The sequence below is a fragment of the Pelophylax lessonae genome (assembly GCF_965119305.1).
Source record: "Pelophylax lessonae genome assembly, chromosome: 9".
Lineage (NCBI taxonomy): Eukaryota > Metazoa > Chordata > Amphibia > Anura > Ranidae > Pelophylax > Pelophylax lessonae.
Genome location: NC_138776.1, coordinates 239,545,768 through 239,566,145, shown reverse-complemented (window position 1 = coordinate 239,566,145; position 20,378 = coordinate 239,545,768). Strand labels below are relative to the sequence as shown.

General features: G+C 43.6%; 1 protein-coding gene across 1 annotated transcript in view; it reads right to left on the bottom strand.

Annotated features, from left to right (window-relative positions):
- Positions 1-375: 375 nt before the first annotated feature.
- The window catches only part of ACY3 (aminoacylase 3), a 74,145-nt gene continuing 54,142 nt past the window's right edge, over positions 376-20,378 (bottom strand). Inside the window, exons 5-7 of the mRNA XM_082266745.1 lie at positions 14,916-15,023; positions 8,587-8,696; positions 376-685 (exon numbers count right to left, since the gene is read on the bottom strand). Coding sequence (XP_082122871.1) covers positions 488-685; positions 8,587-8,696; positions 14,916-15,023 — 416 coding nt within the window. The 3' untranslated portion in view covers positions 376-487. The remainder of the gene's footprint in view (positions 686-8,586; positions 8,697-14,915; positions 15,024-20,378) is intronic.

The following is a 20,378-nucleotide window of genomic DNA, read 5'->3' as shown; positions in this document are numbered from 1 at the left end:
ACTTGAAAGATTATAAACTATCCCACTTATTTAAAGTTTATATTCAGTCAAAACAAAACTTTTTTTTTATTCGTTCTGGATTGAGTAGCGAAGGGTAAAAAAACAGCAAGGTTTTTTTTTTTTTTTTTGCTGTGCCCCTGCTGGTGCGTTTTAACCTCTCAATTTGCCCTAGAGACCAATCTCACCAAGACAGAAAGTATGAAATCAAAATTTGAAATCTAAAATTTTACAGCTGCCACCAGCAAACAACAAGTTGGGGGGGGGGGGACCTTGGAATCCAGGATAACTATTATGACAACTGTCTAAAAAGGGAATTTCCTCTCAGTTCCTGTTGTGTCTCTAGGGCAAAAAGTGAAGGCAAATCTCTCAACAGCACAACCAAATCCCTGAAAAGATTTCAACCAAAACTGAAAAAAAAAAATGTCTTGCCAGAAATGTGCTTTAAAGTAAAATTCCCCTTTAACAAGCAGACATTTTGCTTTGGGATTTAGTGTGTTTGTCTTCTCAGTGCAGGAACAGACACCCGGACCTTCTCAGCCAGTATAAACGCAATCTTCTTCTCATAATAAGCAGCTTCGTTAATGAAGACCGGATAAAGGGGCTTCTCTCCACTGTAAGGAATTGATTGTCCATCCAGACTCAGAAAGATCAGGTCCCCAGGGTGTAGCAGTGAAAAATCTTTATCCTACAAAGACATGTTATGGTTTGCATAAATCATATGTAAATCTCATATAGTGTCAGTTAGCTTGAAGTGAACCTGTGTTCAGGCTATGGTAATTCAAGTATTTACATATTCATAACAGTAAAGCAAATCCTCATTGAGCTCTGTAGCTGCAGGTACTGTGGAGCAAGTCATCCTCAACGTTCAAAGCTGAAGCACTGAATTTGTTCATCATTCTCTCAGCTCAGCTTCCCTATCCTGGCAGTGTCTCAGCAACCCTTCAGCCTTCTAATATCTAATGTAAATACAGAGCAGGAGTTCTGGGAAGGAAGAGTAGGGAAGAGTGAGCTGCAGAGTCGCTGCCGGAATAGGGAGCTAGGCTGCTGAGAGCATGACTTGAACAACTGCCTCACAGGGCCTACAGCTACAGAGGTCAGTGGTGGCTTAGCCAAATGTTCACCTTGATGTAACCCTATAGACTCTTGTTACTTGGTAAGATGGCAATATAAGGTGCTTGTTCACATCCTTGAATGATTTTCATAGAACCCAAGGATCTTCAAAACCCAGGTGCTCTATGATGCAAATAACAAATGCAGCTTCTATACTCGAGAGCCTCCTCCCACTCCTGTGAATTTATGTTGGATTCCAAATACAATACCAGCCTCACTGTGCAGTCAGGAAGGTTGAGGGATCAAGTTCAGAGTTCCATCATGTAAGCTGTGGTCTAAATTTGGTTATTAGAGAGCCCTTTCTTGAAGATCTCTTTGAGCTTTATCACCAGAGGATGCGGCAAGGTGTGTGCTAAATAGACCTGGGACCTTCATAGGCAAGTTGAGTCCACACCTATATTAAGCAAAAAATGTAAGGCAAAGCAACAGATAGATCAGGATCCATACTTTCACAAAGAGCTCAGCAGTTCAGATCTCTAGCAGTCAAACCCCCCTCCTGCGCACTGCTTTAATCAAAACGCTGCTCAGGGATTGGAGCACTGTGCAGGGGGCTTATGTAACCACTAGAAATCTGGACTGCTGAACTCTTTGTGAAAGCAGGAGTCCGGATCTCCAACATGCTGCCAGTTCTGTGCAGTTTGGTATAGGCCTACATCACTAACACATGCAAAAAAAAATATGACTTGCACATACAGTACTTTGCTTTTTTAGGGTAGCCTGACTGTTTCAGAGCAAAAAAAAAGATATGGGTTTCATTGGGCTTTTAACGGAGTAATGGTAAATTCATTAATTACAGCCAAACTATCATTACTGCAAACAGAAGGAGCAGTGCTACTACCCATACAGCTCACCAATTAACGAGCTCCCGGGTGCCCAATCCACAGCCGTTTAACTGAGTACATATGTAGAAAGATGATCCGCACACCGGTAGTTGCTCTTAAAAAAATCTTCATCTTTATTCAGGAACCACAGTACACAACTGCTGATAAGATCAGTTGAAGTGTTTCAGCCTACAAGGCCTTAGTCATAATGACTAAGGCCTTGTAGGCTGAAACGCTTCAACTGATCTTATCGGCAGTTGTGTACTGTGGTTCCTGAATAAAGATAAAGATTTTTTAACCACTTTACGACCAGCCGCCGCAGATGTACTGCGGCAGTCTGGCTCGTACAGGCAAAGCCCCGTACATGTATGGCGCTCGTTCCCGGGGCGCGCTCCTGCGCGCCCCCGGCCCCACCGATGGTCTGATTGAGTTCAGAACCGATCAGTCATCAGGTCCAGGCCAATGATTTTTGGCCTGGACCTGTTGATCGGTCCTGACCAATCACAGACCGACCTATGCCTGTGTAATGTAAACACAGGCACAGAAATTAACCTCGCTCTCCTCCCAAAATTCTTTTTGGATTCATTGAGAGAAGAGAGAGGATCAAAACGTGAGTACTGCACCAAGCACACTTCCACACATCTAGCTAGGTACATTTAACCCCCGATCACCCCCCCCAGTTAACCCCTACACCCCCTGTCACATCGCACACTGTATACAGTATATAGCAGTTTTCTATATTTCTGTATTAGTGTTCCCTGTGACATCATTTAGCGCTAGCGACCGTTACTTTTAGGCTTAGGATACCTGCCACCCCCCCTCCAATAAAAATTTAGCCCCCTGATCCCCCCCAGTTAACCCCTTCCCCCCTGTCACATTGCACACTATATACAGGTAATATAGTGGTTTTCTGTATTAGTGTGATTGTGACTTCAGTTAGCGCTAGCGAGTTCGTTTCTGTCCCAAGTAGATTTAGGGTCCCCGCCACCCCCCAATAAAGATTTAACCCCCTGATCACCCCCAGTTAACCCCCTCACCCCTGTCACATCGCACACTATATACAGTATATAGTGGTTTTCTGTAATTCTGTATTAGTGTGATTGTGACTTCAGTTAGCGCTAGCGAGTTCGTTTCTGTCCCAAGTAGGCTTAGGATACCCCAATAAAGATTTAACCCCCTAATCACCCCCAGTTAACCCCAGTGTACAGTTTTTTTTTCTGATCACTATTATTAGTGTCACAGGTGACATTAGTTAGCGTTAGCATCAGTCTAGGACAGTGCAGATCCCCGCCGCATAGTTAGAAATATTAGTTAACCCCTTGATTACCACATACATACACACATACACCTCCATTACTAGTATAGTATCTGAACGGATCAATATCTTTGATCAGAACTATACTAGCCTCCCCAATAGTTTAGGGTTCCCAAAATGCAGCGTTAGAAGGATCGGTCATGACACCTGCCAGCACCTGCGTTTAGCCCCTCTGCCCAACCACCCCACCCCACCCAGGCAAGTGCAATAATCAATAGATTACTGTCACTTCCAAAAAACACACAAAACCGCTGTGTTAGCAGAGTCAGGCCTGATCCCTGCTAGCATTAGCAGTTTTTTGGTAGCGGTTGAAATAGTCTTTGACAACCAGGTGCTTTTTTACCTGTGAGCCACACTACTGTACCTGTAAATTTAGTTGCTAAAATGTCCAAACGATGGTACAGTAGTGAAGAGGCCTACAGCATACTGACCATGTCAGATGAGAGCGATGGGGAAGCTCACGGGCAGAATCAGGGTCAGTATACAAGCCAGTAGACAGCAGTGGCTCCCTGACAGATAGCCCCGACGACGGATGGGTCCCTGCTAAGGTCAGGCGTACCCGACCCCATTCTGGAGTTGCTGAGGTGCAGGAATTGCAGGGTGCTCGTATGGAGCAGATTGTCGGTTCTAGTGCCGCTCAGCTTTCTGGTGAACTGGCAAGCACAAGCGACCTAGTACACCCTGGACCTAGACATACCAGCACTGCAGTATTACTTGGTGACGTGGCGAGTCCCATAAGTGCAGTTGAAGCTGGTGCGGTGGCTAGCACGAGTAGTGGCCCGCAGCCACAGCAAATTCGAAGATAGGTCCGTAGAGTCCATAGTGCCCTCCCTGAAGTGCTGGCATATCCTAATTGGCAGTCCACTGATTCTACAGCGCCCGTACTTCCCCCATTCACTGCCCAACCCGGAATCCACATGGAAACAGTAAATTTTACCCCCCTTAATTTTTTGGAGCGTTTTTTCACGGAAGATCTTTTCAGATCTATTGTGGACCAAAGCAATTTATATGCTGGTCAATTAATTGCCGCCAACCCAAATTCGTCCCTTGCCAGACCATTCGGCTGGAAACCTGTAACGGTTTCCAAGTTTAAATCCTTTCTGGGCCTTTCCCTTAACATGGGCATAACCAAAAGGAGTGAGTTGCGGTTATATTGGTCCACTAACCCAATTCACCATATGCGCATGTTCTCTGCTTCCATGTCCAGGGCGAGATACGAGCAAATTATGCGGTTCGTGCACTTCAACGACAATGAACTCTGTCGTCCTCAGCGAGACCCTGGATATGACCGGCTCCATAAAATTCGGCCCCCCGTAAACCACTTTAATCAGCGGTTTGCAGCCTTGTTTACCCCTCAACAAGTTGTCTGCATTGATGAGTCCCCGATTAAGTTTACTGACTGCCTTTCTATCAAGCAGTATCTCCCCAGCAAGTGTGCCAGATATGGGGTCAATCTGTATAAACTGTGTGACAGGGCCACAGGCTATACAGTTAGTTTCCATGTTTACGAGGGAAAAGATAGCACTGTGGAGCCCCCCAACTGCCCAGAATACATAGGGAGCAGTGACAAGATAGTTTGGAACTTGGTGTCACCCTTATTCAGAAAGGGGTACCATTTGTACGTGGACAATTTTTATTCAAGCGTGCCACTTTTTAGTCACCTGCTTGAATTTCAAATTGGCGCATGTGGCACCGTGCCACCTAATCGCCGGGGCTTCCCCCAATGGCTTGTAGATTCCTGTCTTAGTCTGAGGCAGAGAGCCTGCTTGAAAACTGACAAATTGCTTGCAGTGAAGTGGAGGGATACATGAAATGTTTTCGTTCTGTCCTCCCTTCACGCAGACACGACGGTCCAATTTCATATGGCAACTGGTGTTTTGGAGAAGCCCCTCTGTGTCCATGGAGAAGCCCCTCTGTGTCCACGAATATAACCTTAATATGGGAGGGGTGGACCTCAACGACCAGCTTTTGGCGCCGTACTTAGTTGCCCGTAAAGCTAGAAGCTGGTACAAAAAAGTGTCTGTCTGTTTATTCCAATTGGCTATGCTGAACGCTTTTGTGCTATACAAAGCGTCAGGACGAACTGGATCTTTCCTAGAATTCCAGGAAGAGATCATTGGAGCCTACCTGTATCCAGGAGGTGCTCCTGCCCAACTTCCCCTACCAGATGCAGTGAGCCAGCTGCATGAGAGGCATTTTCCACATGTCCTCCCTACGTACCCCTACCAACAGAAACCTCCAAAGAAGATGTCGTGTCTGTATCAGGCGCGGATTTAGGCGTGACACTCGCACTTATTGTCCCGACTGTCCTGACCAACCTGGTCTCTGCATCAGGGACGGTTTCCGTCGCTACCACACACTAGTGGTGTATTAGCATAGGGTACAGCACGGCACAGTAACACAGGGTCTCGAAAGATGTTCGATGGCTATCGACATTTTGAGAGACCCTAACCTGGAATGTTGCAGTTGAAAAAAAAAGTGTAAAAAGAAAAATTACAAAAATAAAAATCAAAAATATTTGTCATTTGAGTTATTTTTCTGTTCTTACTCTGCTTTTCTACTTCTACTCTTCCTACTTTACTTTTACTGTACTTTGTTACTGTTTTTCATTGGTAACCATTTTTTACTTTTCAGGTACCAATGTAATCTTTTCTTTCTATTCTATTGTTAACCAGTTTGCCTTGCAGGTACACTTATCAGCTGCCACACTGATTTTATATATTCTGACACAAACATTTGGCTCAGCATATATGGAAATCTCAGGTGGCAGCGCTGTAGAAGGCGATTTCACCACCGCAGTTAAAAAAACAATTGGGTATACATGGAATTTGTCATGTATACCCATCATTAGAAAGTGGGCTTGGATGTTTTGGACGGCAAATGATCGCTGTACTACACATTTTCTGGCGGAGATTTAGGTTTTATTCGTTCAGCCCACAAGCTGTAAATGGCTCCTTTATCTTACCAGAACACATGACCTATATATAAAAAAAAAAAAAAAAGGAACCTATGCATTCACTGTTGATTAAACAGGCAAACGTCAATGCCATTTTTCATTTTTTTTACTAGGAAACTCTTTGACATTTTTATAACTTTGGTTTGGCATGAACAGGTTCTGTCTGTTCTCTTTTAAACTTTTTTTCCAGACAAACCTAAAGCTAAACTTCAGGCAGATATGGAAGACATAAATGTAGCCCTGCAATTATTAAATCGTAATTCCAGGTTTGGGTATTTTGTACATAATTACAATGACCCAGCTTGGATTAAGATAACTTTATATGTATATATAGTATACAGTATCTCACAAAAGTGAGTACACCCCTCGCAATTTTGTAAATATTTTATTATATCTTTTCATGTGACAACACTGAAGAAATGACACTTTGCTACAATGTAAAGTAGTGAGTGTACAGCTTGTATAACAGTGTAAATTTGCCGTCCCCCTCAAAATAACTCAACACACAGCCATTAATGTCTAAGCCGCTGGCAAAAAAAGTGAGTACATCCCTAAGTTAAAATGTCCAAATTAGGCCCAAAGTGTCAATATTTTGTATGGCCACCATTATTTTCCAGCACTGCCTTAACCCTCTTGGGTATCGAGTTCACCAGAGTGTCACAGGTTGCCACTGGAGTCCTCTTCCACTCCTCTATGACGACATCACAGAGCTGGTGGATGTTAGAGACCTTGCGCTCCTCCACCTTCCATTTGAGGATGCCCCACAGATGCTCAATATGGTTTAGGTCTGGAGACATGCTTGGCCAGCCCATCACCTTCACTCTCAGCTTCTTTAGCAAGGCAGTGGTCATCTTGGAGGTGTGTTTGGGGTCGTTATGTTAAAATACTGCCCTGCAGCCCAGTCTCTGAAGGGAGGGGATCATGCTCTGCTTCAGTATGTCACACAGTACACATTGGCATTCATGGTTCCCTCAATGAACTGTAGCTCCCCAGTGCCAGCAGCACTCATGCAGCCCCAGACCATGCCACTCCCACCACCATGTTTGACTGTAGGCAAAACACCCTTGTCCTTGTATTCCTCACCTGGTTGCCGCCACACACGCTTGACACCATCTGAACCAAGTACGTTTATCTTGGTCTCATCAGACCACAGGACATGGTTCCAGTAATCCATGTCCTTAGTCTGCTTGTCTTCAGCAAACTGTTTGCGGGCTTTCTTGTGCATCATCCTTAGAAGAGGCTTCCATCTGACCCCAAACCTCTACAGCAATGCTGTCAACACTCATATGTCTATTTCCCAAAGACAACTTCTGGATATGACGCTGAGCAAATGAACTCAACTTCTTTGGATGACCATGGCTAGGCCTGTTCTGAGTGAAACCTGTCCTGTTAAACCACTGTGCTACAGCTCAGTTTCAGGATTATTGGGCAATCTTCTTATAGCCTAGGCCATCTTTATGTAGAGCAACAATTCTTTTTTTCAGATCCTCAGAGAGATCTTTGCCATGAGGTGCCATGTTGAACTTCCAGTGGCCAGTATGAGAGAGTGAGAGCGATAAAACCAAATTTAACACACCTGTTCCCCATTCACACCTGAGACCTTGTAACACTAACGAGTCACATGACACCAGGGGAGGCTAATTGGGTCCAATTTGGACATTGTCACTTAGGGGTGTACTCACTTTTGTTGCCAGCGGTTTAGACATTAATGGCTGTGTGTTGAGTTATTTTGAGGAGACAGCAAATTTACACTGTTATACAAACTGTACACTCACTACTTTACATTGTAGCAAAGTGTAGTTTCTTCAGTGTTGTCACATGAAAATATATAATAAAATATTTACAAAAATGTGAGGGGTGTACTCACTTTTGTGAGATACTGTGTGTATATACCATACCTAACCAATGCCCCTGGAAGCTGGAGATCAGTGACGTAGACACTGCTACTTCAATGACCTCCACTTGCTTCCAAGTCCTGCACGGAGTGGCTTCCACTGAACACATGCGGTCACATGATTGGCAAGGGCGCCATTCAGAGAATGCTTTTCATGCTCTAAATGAATGTAAATCGTTCTCCGATTGGACGAGGTGGAGAGCCTGATGTTGCATATTGGGGTCTATATAGAAAAGTAAGTGACACAGAGGACAGCTCATAGTATATGTGGATAAGTAAAACGCTCTGGCCTCAAGTTGCACACTGTCTGATCATTCTGAGTGCATATCAGTTAAATTCAGCATATAAAAGCCACTTACAAACTTGTGTTCCTGCCAAGCATTAAGATGTTCCATACTGCTAGATAAAATCACAAGTTAAAATAAAATATTCCGTCCGACACAATGGCAAATACAATCTAGTGATTTAATAAATATGATACAGCACGTACCTGTAGGGAAGGATGTATGACCGCTGATATCTCCCCATCTGAGGATCGGGGAAAGTCCACCTGACCAGCACACTGGTAAGTATCAATTTCAAATGCCGGAAATTCCATTCCTGGAAAGGAATGTTAAACATATGTGAGTTTTACCTTGGAGCCCAGTGTGTTTAAAGTTAACCTATCATCACAATACCAAGATGTAAAATAAACCCCTAACCGGTTGTCTCAGTCCCAAGCAAAAGTGCACCTCTGGAACCTGACACGCCACAATGCAGGTAAACTCTGTATGTACAGTGCCTTGCGAAAGTATTCGGCCCCCTTGAACTTTGCGACCTTTTGCCACATTTCAGGCTTCGAACATAAAGATATAAAACTGTAATTTTTTGTGAAGAATCAACAAGTGGGACACAATCATGAAGTGGAACGAAATTTATTGGATTTTTCAAACTTTGTTAAATAAAAAAATGAAAAAAATTGGGCATGCAAAATTATTCAGCCCCTTTACTTTCAGTGCAGCAAACTCTTTCCAGAAGTTCAGTGAGGATCTCTGAATGATCCAATGTTGACCTAAATGACTAATGATGATAAATAGAATCCACCTGTGTGTAATCAAGTCTCCGTATAAATGCACCTGCACTGTGATAGTCTCAGAGGTCTGTTTAAAGCGCAGAGAGCATCATGAAGAAAAAGGAACACACCAGGCAGGTCCGAGATACTGTTGTGGAGAAGTTTAAACCCGGATTTCTATACAAAAAGATTTCCCAAGCTTTAAACATCCCAAGGAGCACTGTGCAAGCGATAATATGGAAATGGAAGGAGTATCAGACCACTGCAAATTTACGAAGACCTGGCCGTCCCTCTAAACTTTCAGCTCATACAAGGAGAAGACTAATCAGAGATGCAGCCCATGATCACTCTGGATGAACTGCAGAGATCTACAGCTGAGGTGGGAGACTCTGTCCATAGGACAACAATTAGTCGTATACTGCACAAATCTGGCCTTTATGGAAGAGTGGCAAGAAGAAAGCCATTTCTTAAAGATATCCATAAAAATTGTCGTTTAAAGTTTGCCGCAAGCCACCTGGGAGACACACCAAACATGTGGAAGAAGGTGCTCTGGTCAGATGAAACCAAAATCCAACTTATGGCAACAATGCAAAACTTTATGTTTGGCGTAAAAGCAACACAGCTCATCACCCTGAACACACCATCCCCACTGTCAAACATGGTGGTGGCAGCATCATGGTTTGGGCCTGCTTTTCTTCAGCAGGGACAGGGAAGATGGTTAAAATTAATGGGAAGATGGAGGAAGCCAAATACAGGACCATTCTGGAAGAAAACCTGTAATCGCAGCAAAAGGTGGCTCTACAAAGTATTAACTTAAGGGGGCTGAATAATTTTGCACGCCCAATTTTTCTGTTTTTTATTTGTTAAAGTTTGAAATATCCAATAAATTTTGATCCACTTTATGATTGTGTCCCACTTGTTGTTGATTCTTCAAAAAAAATTACAGTTTTATATCTTTAGGTTTGAAGCCTGAAATGTGGCAAAGGGTCGCAAAGTTCAAGGGGGCGAATACTTTCGCAAGGCACTGTAAATATTGACTTGAGCATCAAATCAAGCCTCTGACTCATTCATGACGCACATGAGATGCTAGATGGTGGGAGCCAGACCATTAAAGAATTTGGCTTTGTTAAGGGGGGGGGGGGTTACATACCCGATGCAGAACTGGTATGCAAAAATTGCCACTGTAGAATCTAGTCTAAGCTGGGAGTCAGGCCAAATGTGTTTATCAAAAGACATGCTATATAATCTATTTATGATAGGCACGTCTCTTTAAGATCTGCTGTATTTAGGGAAAATTCTAAAATCTAGAAGGTGATTATTAACTTAATGCATTTTCTGTCTATGGACACACACAGCCCTGCTCAGAAGTGAGCCCGCACATCTGCCCCCATAGCAAGTGGTTTGCTTTGGGGACAAACACTGAAAAGGAGAAGCCAAGATCTCAGGCAGGGGACCCAGAAGAGGAGGTTCTTGGCCACTCTATGAAAAACCACTGCACAAGGCAAGTTAGTATAAGCCTGTTTATTATTTAACCACTTCCCGCCCGCCCACCGTCAAATGACGTCGGAGCGGTGCGGCTATTATTCTGCTTGTAAAATTCTAGCCTGTAGTCCACGGAAACCATCTTCCGTATTGAAACATTTGCGATGCTGATTGCCCAAATGTCTGCAAAGGCTACCAAGCCCCACCACTTTGGAAAATAGGTGGTCCCCTCATGCTGAAGAAGGCTTATCTGAGGGTTTAGGGGAAATTTAAGTCCAGGGATTGTGGGTAGACTGGGAGTTACACTTGAGAAAGCTGAAGCTTGTAAATAATTAAAAGAACTCTTCTTGCCCTCGAATGAGGGGCATGTTTTCCCCAGTGAAGCCCTAGGCTGCTCCTGCTGAGAATAGCTGCTTTCCCCCAAAGGGGCATACAAAGCACGTACTTTTTACACATGGGTTTGCAGGCCAACACGTCTTCCTCATGTTAACTGACAGGAGTTTCATGGAGTAGATGACGTGGAAGACCTTCAGCGATGCATCCACATTGTAGTTCAAGATTGCAGACATTAGCTTTAAACACTCTAGGACCAAAGTATCAATTGCTATACTGATAAGATCCTAGGCCAGTCAGCTACATTTGACAGATTAAGATCACAGCCAGGACAGGTTGTGGTGCAAGACTCAGAAAACAGGTGTATCGTTCAATGGAATAGTCAACACTATGTTAAGGCATGATGCTGCCAGATCCACAGAGGAAAGTAAAAAAATAGCTCTGGACTTGTAATGTCTTATTGGTTATCCTAAATTATTGTGAATGTGTGTAATCTGGGTCAGCTTCTACACCCCAGGGGATCTTTACGGTCTTCTTGGCTTGTAGTGTATTGGAACAAAATTGTAATTTGAAGTGGCACACCACTGCTAAACTGTCCAGGTACAACTATATTACAGTAAAAACAGAAGTGCAATTAAAGGAGTAAGTACATGTTTCGAGGGTCCAAAAACTCCCCTCTTCATCAGGGCTAGAAAAAAAAAAAAAAACACGAAAGCACCTCCTTATCAATACAATATCCCTAAATAGCCTGTAGCCAATCGTATTGGATGTATAAAAAATAAAATAACTATTATACAAGAACCTCAGAAAAATGTAAGTATCTGAATAATAAACCATATCATTTCAGTTCATTAGGAGGATAAACCCAACCACACCTATCCATTAGTAGCTGTAACGCTGAGCGCTCCGGTCCCTGCTTCTGGACCGGAGCGCTCGCAGCGTTCGTTCCAGATCCACTCACCTGTGCCCGCTCCGGCTCCCTCCTCCGCTCCCCGCTCACGTGGTTCCTGGCGCGTGCTCCCCTGCACCATAGGGCGCGCACGCGATGGTTGTTTGAAATTTAAGGGGCCTGTGCTCCAGTAATTGGTGCCTGGTCCAAACCTCCCTTCCTGTGACCTGTTTCCTGTTTCCTGTGACCTGTTTCCTGTGACCTGTTTCCTGTTTCCTGTGACCCGTTTCCTGTTTCTTATATAAACCCACTCCCCCTTCCTGTCCTTGCCGGATCTTGTTGCCTTAGTGCCCTGAGAAAGCGTTTTGTGTATTTTCCCTGCCTGTGTATCTTACCTTCTGCCATTGCCCCTGACTTCGAACCGTTGCCGCCTGCCCTGACCTTCTGCTACATCTGACCTTGCCTTTGCCTTGTCCTACTGTACCACGCCTGTATCAGCTGTCCGTGAGGTTGAGCCGCTACCGGAGGACACGACCTGGTTGCTACCGCCGCAGCAAGTCCATCCCGCCTTGCGGCGGGCTCTGGTGAAAACCGGTAGCAACTTAGAACCGATCCCCTGGTACGGTCCACGCCATTCCCTCACTGACACAGAGGATCCACCCCTAGTGTCTTCATCGGCCGCCAGTCCAGACCCTGACAGTAGCAAAGGAAATGTATAGGACTTTAAAGGTGCAAAAGCATTCAATCCAATGATGGAGCAAAAATAATTTCTTTAAAAAGACTTTACATTTTATTTATTCAAAATGACAAACATTGTTTTAAAAAGCATATAAAAAAAAAAAGAGAGAAAAACTTGATGGTGTCAGCTCAACATGTTTCGCCAGTCAGTCAGACTGTGCGGTGAAAGGAGAAAGTTCTTACAGCTTGATTACCTATGGGGATTTTCTGCATAAAAACTTTTCCTGATATGATGACTTCCATCTGCATGTAAAGTCAATCAACCCAAAGCCTGGGAACGAGATACTTACAACTCCTTCGTTATCTTTTCAAGAAATCTCTGTGATATAAAAAGGAACTGGCTTCATCATCTATAAATTCCTTTGTACAGCATCATATGCGGTTTTATTTTAAAAACATTCCGTTCAAGGGTTTTGTACCTCAGCTTGGCTTTCCCTCCTCTATGATTTACCGTATGCATGGTGGGAGGTCTCCTTAATGATTGCCTCATTTTGAAGCATTTTTCATCTACAGCCCTTTTTCCATAGAAGGCACAATTCAGTCTTTTGAGAATATTACTTGTAAGAGATGTCCGTAAGTCTCCTGAAGAAGCCATTGTTTTATGGCGAAACATGTTGAGCGGACACCATCAAGTTTTTCTCTCTTTTTTCTTTTATATGTTTTTTAAAACAATGTCATTTTTAATAAATAAAATGTAAAGTCTTTTTAAAAGAAATTATTTTTTTTCTCCATCATTGGATTGAACGCTTTTGTACCTTTAAAGTCCCATACGTTTCCTTGTACTTTATATTTACTTTAAAGGGATGTGGTGCTTTGTATTTGATCTCCGGCAAAACAAAAATTAAAACCCATCCATTAGTGTTAGATCCAAAAGTACAATCAGATTGCACTAGGTATGTGTAGAGAGGCTCACTAACTATTCAAAACAACCCAACATCTGGAGGTATTTTTCTCCTGCAGCAGCTGACTTCACCACCCAACTCCACTCAACTCATTCCTTCAGCACTAAGGGCTCTTTCACACGGGCGATCCGATCAGATCCGCCTGTCAGTTTTTTAGGCGGATCTGATCGGATCCTCCATGCAGCTCTATGGGGCAGCGGGTGTCAGCGGAGACACCTCCGCTGACACCCGCTGCCATCCGCATCCGATCCTGTGCGTGAAATCTGGACGGATGGAAACCCTATTTTTCCATCCGTTCAGTAATCGGATCGGATCGGGTGAGAGAGGATAGGCGATCCGCTCTCATCCGATCCCCCATAGAGGGCAGCGGGGGCTGTGACACCTCCCTCTCCGCTCTGCAAGCGGAGACGGAGCTGTCATCCGCCGGCTCAGCGGGGATCGCGGATCGATCCCCGCTGAGCAACACGGATCCGCCTACGGAGGCGGACCGTGTGAAAGAGCCCTAACACATTCTGCAGTAAAACCAGTGGAAAGCAGGTCACATTGTAGGCAAGCCCTGCAAATTTCTAGTCCAGTGGGGTCCGGATACAACACTCCAAAGTAAAACTTAGGAAAGGCGGATACGATACGGACGGTGGCATGTATAGAGACTATAGACCAGCTCAGCAGAAAATCTTGATTAAAGAAAAAAAGTAGCTAGCAAAAAGGGTGAGGCCCCTTTCACACATACAGTCCGTTCAGTTCATCAGTTCAGTCACGTCAAATGTATCAGTTTTTCATCCGTTTTTCATCCGTTTTTCGTCAGTTGTCATCCGTTTTTCGTCAGTTGTTATCCGTTTTTCATCCGTTTTTCATCAGTTGTTATCCGTTTTTCATCCGTTGTCATCCGTTGTCATCAGTTGACATCAGTTTTTCATCCGTTGTCATCAGTTGACATCAGTTTTTCATCCGTTGTCATCCGTTTTTCATCCGATCCGTTTTTTTGACGGATGAAAAATAGGGCATTCATCCGTTCAAAAAAACGGACATTGACGGAAGTGGATGAAAACGGATGTTAACTGATGATCATCAGTTGTCATCCGTTTTTACATAGAGATGCATTGATGTCCGTTTTTCATCCATCAACGGATGGATGAAAAAACGGACAAACGGACAGCATGTGTGAAAGGGGCCTTAGACTTGCAGAGCAAAGAAAAAAGACTGGCAAAAATAGCACACGAGCAAAAACCGCGGCATGCTGAGAGTAGAAGGAGTTATACTGGGCTGGCCCATAGTTTTCTTGTTTGTCAGTGTTCAATTCTCCTATAAGCGGCAGTAAAACCTGACAGTCGGGACTTCCTGCGTCTCTCAATGCATGAGAAAGAAATCATTTTTTTGTGGCAATGATCAGCTTTGGTTCTCAGTACATAATATCTCATTCATACCTTTGTTGAGGTGATTAATAAAGTCCAAAGTGACTTCAACAAGTGTCTTCATCTTCTGCAGAATATCAGCACGGACAACCCCTTGCGGTTGAGGACCCAACTCAAACCCTGCAGGAAAAGACACACAAGACATTATAAAGACACAAAAGAAACAGCTACTTATAAAATCGTAGAATTCTACAAAAAATACAGTGCCTTGAAAAAGTATTCATACCCCTTGAAATTTTCCACATTTTGTCATGTTACAACCAAAAACGTAAATGTATTTTATTGGGATTTTATGTGGTAGACCAACACAAAGTGGCACATAATTGTGAAGCGGAAGGAAAATGATAAATGGTTTTCAATTTATTTTACAAATATCTGAAAAGTGTGGCGTGCATTTGTATTCAGCCCCCCTGAGTCAATACCTTGTAGAACCACCTTTTGCTGCAATTACAGCTGCAAGTCTTTATGGGGATGTCTCCAGCAGCTTTGCACATCTAGAGAGGGACATTTTTTGACAATTCTTCTTTGCAAAAATATCTCAATCTGTGTCCGATTGTATGGAGAGTGTCTGTGAACAGCAAGTTTCAAGTCTTGACACAGATTGGATTTAGGTCTGGAGTTTGAGTAGGCCATTCTAACACATGAATTTGCTTTGGTCTAAACCATTCCATTGTTGCTCTGGCTGTATGTTTAGGGTTGCTGTCCTGCTGGAAGGTGAACCTCCGCCCCAGTCTCAAGTCTTTTGCAGACTCTAACAGATTTTCTTCTAAGATTGTCCTGTATTTGGCTCCATCCATCTTCCCATCAACTCTGACCAGCTTCCCTGTCCCTGCTGAAGAAAAACATCCCCACAACATGATGCTGCCACCACCATGTTTCACGGTAGGGATAGTGTGTTCAGGGTGATGTGCAGTGTTAGTTTTCCGCCACACAGCGTTTTGCTTATAGACCAAAAAGTTAAATTTTGGTCTCACTTGACCAGAGCACCTTTTGGCTTTCTTCTTGCCACTCTTCCATAAAGGCCAGATTTGTGGAGTGCATGACTAATAGTTGTCCTGTGGACAGATTCTCCCACCTGAGCTGTGAATCTCTGCAGCTCCTCCAGATTTACCATGGGCCTCTTGGCTGCTTCTCTGATTAATGCTCTCCTTGCCCGGCCTGTCAGTTTAGGTGGGCGGCCATGTCTTTGTAGGTTTGCAGTTGTGCCATTTTTGGATGATGAACTGAACAGTGCTCAGTGAGATGTTCAACACTTGAGGTATTTTTTTTGTAAACTAATCCTGCTTTAACCTTCTCCACAACTTTATACCTAACCTGTCTGATGTGTTCCTTGGCCTTCACGCTGCTGTTTGTTCACTAACAAAACTCTGAGGGCTTCACAGAACAGCTGTACTCTATTTAATATTTAGGTGACTTCTGAAGGGAATTGGTTTCACTAGATTTCAATTAGCGGTATCAGAGTAAGGGGGACCAAATACAAATGCACACCACACTTTACAGGAATTTATTTGTAAAAACATTTAATAAACATTTATCATTTTCCTTCCACTTCACAATTATGTGCCATTTTGTGTCAGTCTATCACATACAATTTCAATAAAATACATTTACTTTTTGGGCTGTAACATGAAAAAACTTTTTCAAGGCACTGTATATAAAATAATAAGATTTTATTGACACGATTAGAAAAACTTTGTAGAACCACCTTTTGCTACAATTACAGCTGCAAGTCTTTATGGGTACATGTGGCAATCCTAGGGACTACATGCCAGCAACAGGGTACTAAGGGCTTTTTCCCACGGACGGACTCCATCAGCAGGTCTGCCTTCTCAGCAGGAATTTCCCGACGATTCCCCCTGAGCAGGGGGATGACAGGTCCGTGTCTGCTCCGCTTATGCTGAGCAGACACAGCCTGCTTTCCTCTATGGGCGTCTGGATGTAAACAGACCTCTTTTCCATTTACATCAGATCGAATGTTGGCGGGTGTAAACGAACACATGTCCGTTTACATCCACTGCTCCATAGAGGGCAATGGATGGTCTGATCGGGTTTGCCTAAAAAACTGACAGGTGGACCTGTTCAGTCTGCCGGTGTAAAAGGGGCCTAGCAGAGCAAAGACAACAACATCCTGCTCTTATGTCACTCCCTGTCAGGGCTGGGCTCGCTGCAGCTCTTTTCTCTGTGCTCAGCTGCCAGGGAATTGTCAACATATCTGGAGTTCCTCTGCTGTGTTCCTGTGAAAGACTTTGCCTGGCTGACATCCCTTCTGGTTCCTGACCCGGTTCCTCTTTCTGACTACGCTGATGCCTGGTTTCCTGATCACTGGCTCGTCTGACTTCCAGTTTTGGCTTTCGAACCCCTGGCTTATGTTTGACTACGTTTACTGTTCTATACCATTTTTTATCATTACATTAAAGGTGTCATTACTGCATTTTCGGTCTCAGTCTAATTCATGGTTCCTGACACTAGCTTGCCAGCAAAATGCTGCAGAATTGTGCTCTCTATTCTGGAAAAAGTTAAAACAAAATCCCCCGTGCACCAAGGAAAAAAAGGCTTCCTTTTATTTTCACCTGGTGATCCTGTCAGTAAATCTGTTTTCTTTTTCAACAAAACAAGCTGTCCTGCAAATGTATCAGAGTCAGGGATGACACAAACCTTTTACCACTGACAGGGGTAATTACAATGATCATATTTTATTAATTTATATAAACCCTTTATCCCAAAATAAATCAAGTTGATGCTGTAACTTCTTATAAAGCGTTATCTGGAGTTCAGCTTTAACCACTTAAGCCCCGGAGGATTTGGCTGCTAAACGACCAGGGGGTATTTTGCGATTCGGCACTGCGTGACTTTAACGGACAATTGCGCGGTTGTGCGACGCTGTACCTAAACAAATTTGAGGTCCTTTTTTTCCCACAAACAGAGCTTTCTTTTGGTGGTATTTAATCACCTGTGCGCTTTTTACTTTTTGCGCTATAAACAAAAAAAAGAGCGTAAATTTTGCAAAAATAACAATATTTTTCACATTTTTTTATATGAAATTCCCCCCAAAAAAATGTAAAAATCAAAATTTTTTCACATTTTCGGCCAATTTGTTTTATCCTACCTATGTTTGGTAAAAAAAAAAAAAAATCGCAAAAAGCGTATTTTTATTGGTTTGCGCAAAAGTTATCGCGTTTACTAACAAAGGGAAAGATTTTTGTCATTTTTGTTGTTTTTTTTTTTAACGCGTAATGGCGGTGATCTGCAATTTTTTTTGCGGTACTGCGACATTGTGGCGGACAGATCGGACCCTTTTGACACTTTTGGGGTTACCAGTGACATTTCTACAGTAATCAGTGCTATATATATGCACTGTTACTGTAAAAATACACTGGTAGTGAAGGGGTTAACTTTATTTGGGAGGGAGGGGCTGTGTGTGTCCCTAGGGGCGTGCTTTCTACTGTGATTGGCTGTGGCTTGAGCTGTAAGGACACTGATCAACGGTTCTACATAGTAGATCCGTCTGATCAGTGTTTTTACACCGAGGAGAATGACAGGTGGCTTGTTTACACAAGCCGCCTGACTTTCTCCCTCTCCCCCGACGATCGCCGAGTGACCGGCGGACATCAGGTCCGCCAGTCACACGCGCGGGGGGGTACGTGACCACGCGGGAGCGCGCCTCCGCGGGCGCGCGCTCGCTCCCCAGGCCCTCCCAGGCTAGTGACGTTAATTAACGTCACTCTGCCTGGCCGGGGCTGACCGCCGCAGTAAATCTACTTGCGGCAGTCGGCAAGCGGTTAATTTGTTAGCCAAGTCCATCTAAGGCTACATTCACATTGATTAAGGCCGGTACAAATTGTAGTGGCGAGAATCTTCAGATTCCTGCTGCAGCTGTGCGCGACTAGGTGCAGCCACTGTCCTGTTCACTATAATGACAAGTCGCCGGTGGCTGCAGGTATTCGCGGCTATCTGCTCAGGCACCAATTACCTAAGGTAATCACTGCTTTGTGGATTCACCTAGTCGCTCACAGCCGCAGCAGGAATCTGCACACAATTCTGGCTGTGACTTTATTTTGTCAATCCATATCTAATAGGTTTGAATTCCTTGAAAAAAAAAAACATTGATGCTTTGCATGTTGAACAATGTGTTACATTTTATTTAGATGGTTTACTGAAAGCCTCTCCATCCTATTTTGCGCAAGTGCCTCCTATTGGCGCATATATGTAGGGCACTTACATAGGGCACGGTACTGGGAAAGCTTTTGGTCTGCATGGCCTACATAGTTTGTTCTGCACGCCTGTGACCCATTTTCAGCCAACAGCAGAGCACTGAGAACTAAGCAATCAGTGGTTTTTGATCGCTCAGTTCCCAGTCTTAGAGCCGGCAGGGGACAGATGCAGCATCAGCACCTAGGCAAGTATGATTTCTATGGAAAAAAAAACATACTTCTCTTTTAATGCAGAGAATGCTTTCGGTTAAAAACCTTTAGTCTTTCCAAACACTTTAATCAGGACATTCCACTTCTCCAGTCCATTTGTCTGGCTTCATCAAAAGGAAATATCCCTCCATCGTCTTGATGTGGTTCAGGATATGTGGCTGATCTCTCGCCACTTCTTTCCGAAAAACTGATTCCTTTTTGTCATTTGGGATGGGCCCCAAAAAAGTGTGCTAGGTCTTCCTGTGCCACTATTTCTTGGTGGCTCAGACAGACCATTGATCAAGCTTATGCTCTCAAGGATCAGGTTCCCCAGTTACTCCACAGGTCTGTAAGAATCTCTTTGACTTTTTAGCATTACGTAACGGTTTTCAAGATTTGTAAAACTGCCATTTAGCCTTCTGTTCTCTAGTTAACAAGTTCTACCAGGTGGAAGTTTCTGCCTCTTCTAATGCCAGTCGTGGGTGTTAGATCCTTCAGACAACTATTAGAGCTGCAGGCAGTCCCCAGTTTTCTTTTGTTACAATAGGTCTGTTAGCAATTGTATACCATATGTTTGACTACTTTGGGACATTTCCAAAAGTTTAAGACTTTTTGTGCCTCTCCATGGACGAGAAAGAAACTAGGATTTATGCACTCACCCTTTTCTTGAAGTCCCACCACTGTGTGTGTATATGATCATGTTCTCGGTACTGCTTTGCTACAAAACTGAAGCATGCTGGTAGTAGTCTGGCTTACATTTTTTTTTCGTTTGCCAGTGTCCATACCTTCTACAGGTGGCATTTAGGGATGATCGAACTTTTGAAAAGTTTGATTCGACCAGAACACCCGAATTTCCCAAAAGTTCAGTTCGGATTCCAGAACCCCATTGAAATCAATGAGACCCGAACTTCGGGAATCAAAAAACACCATTTTGAAGCCCTAAAACCGAATAAATGCCCCTAAAAAGTGCCTAGGGTTCTGGGTCATGCCACAGGGACTATGAATCAGGCAAAAAAAAGTTCTTAAAAATTGTCGTTTTTGATAGAGAGCCAATTATTGAAAAAATTATTGAAAA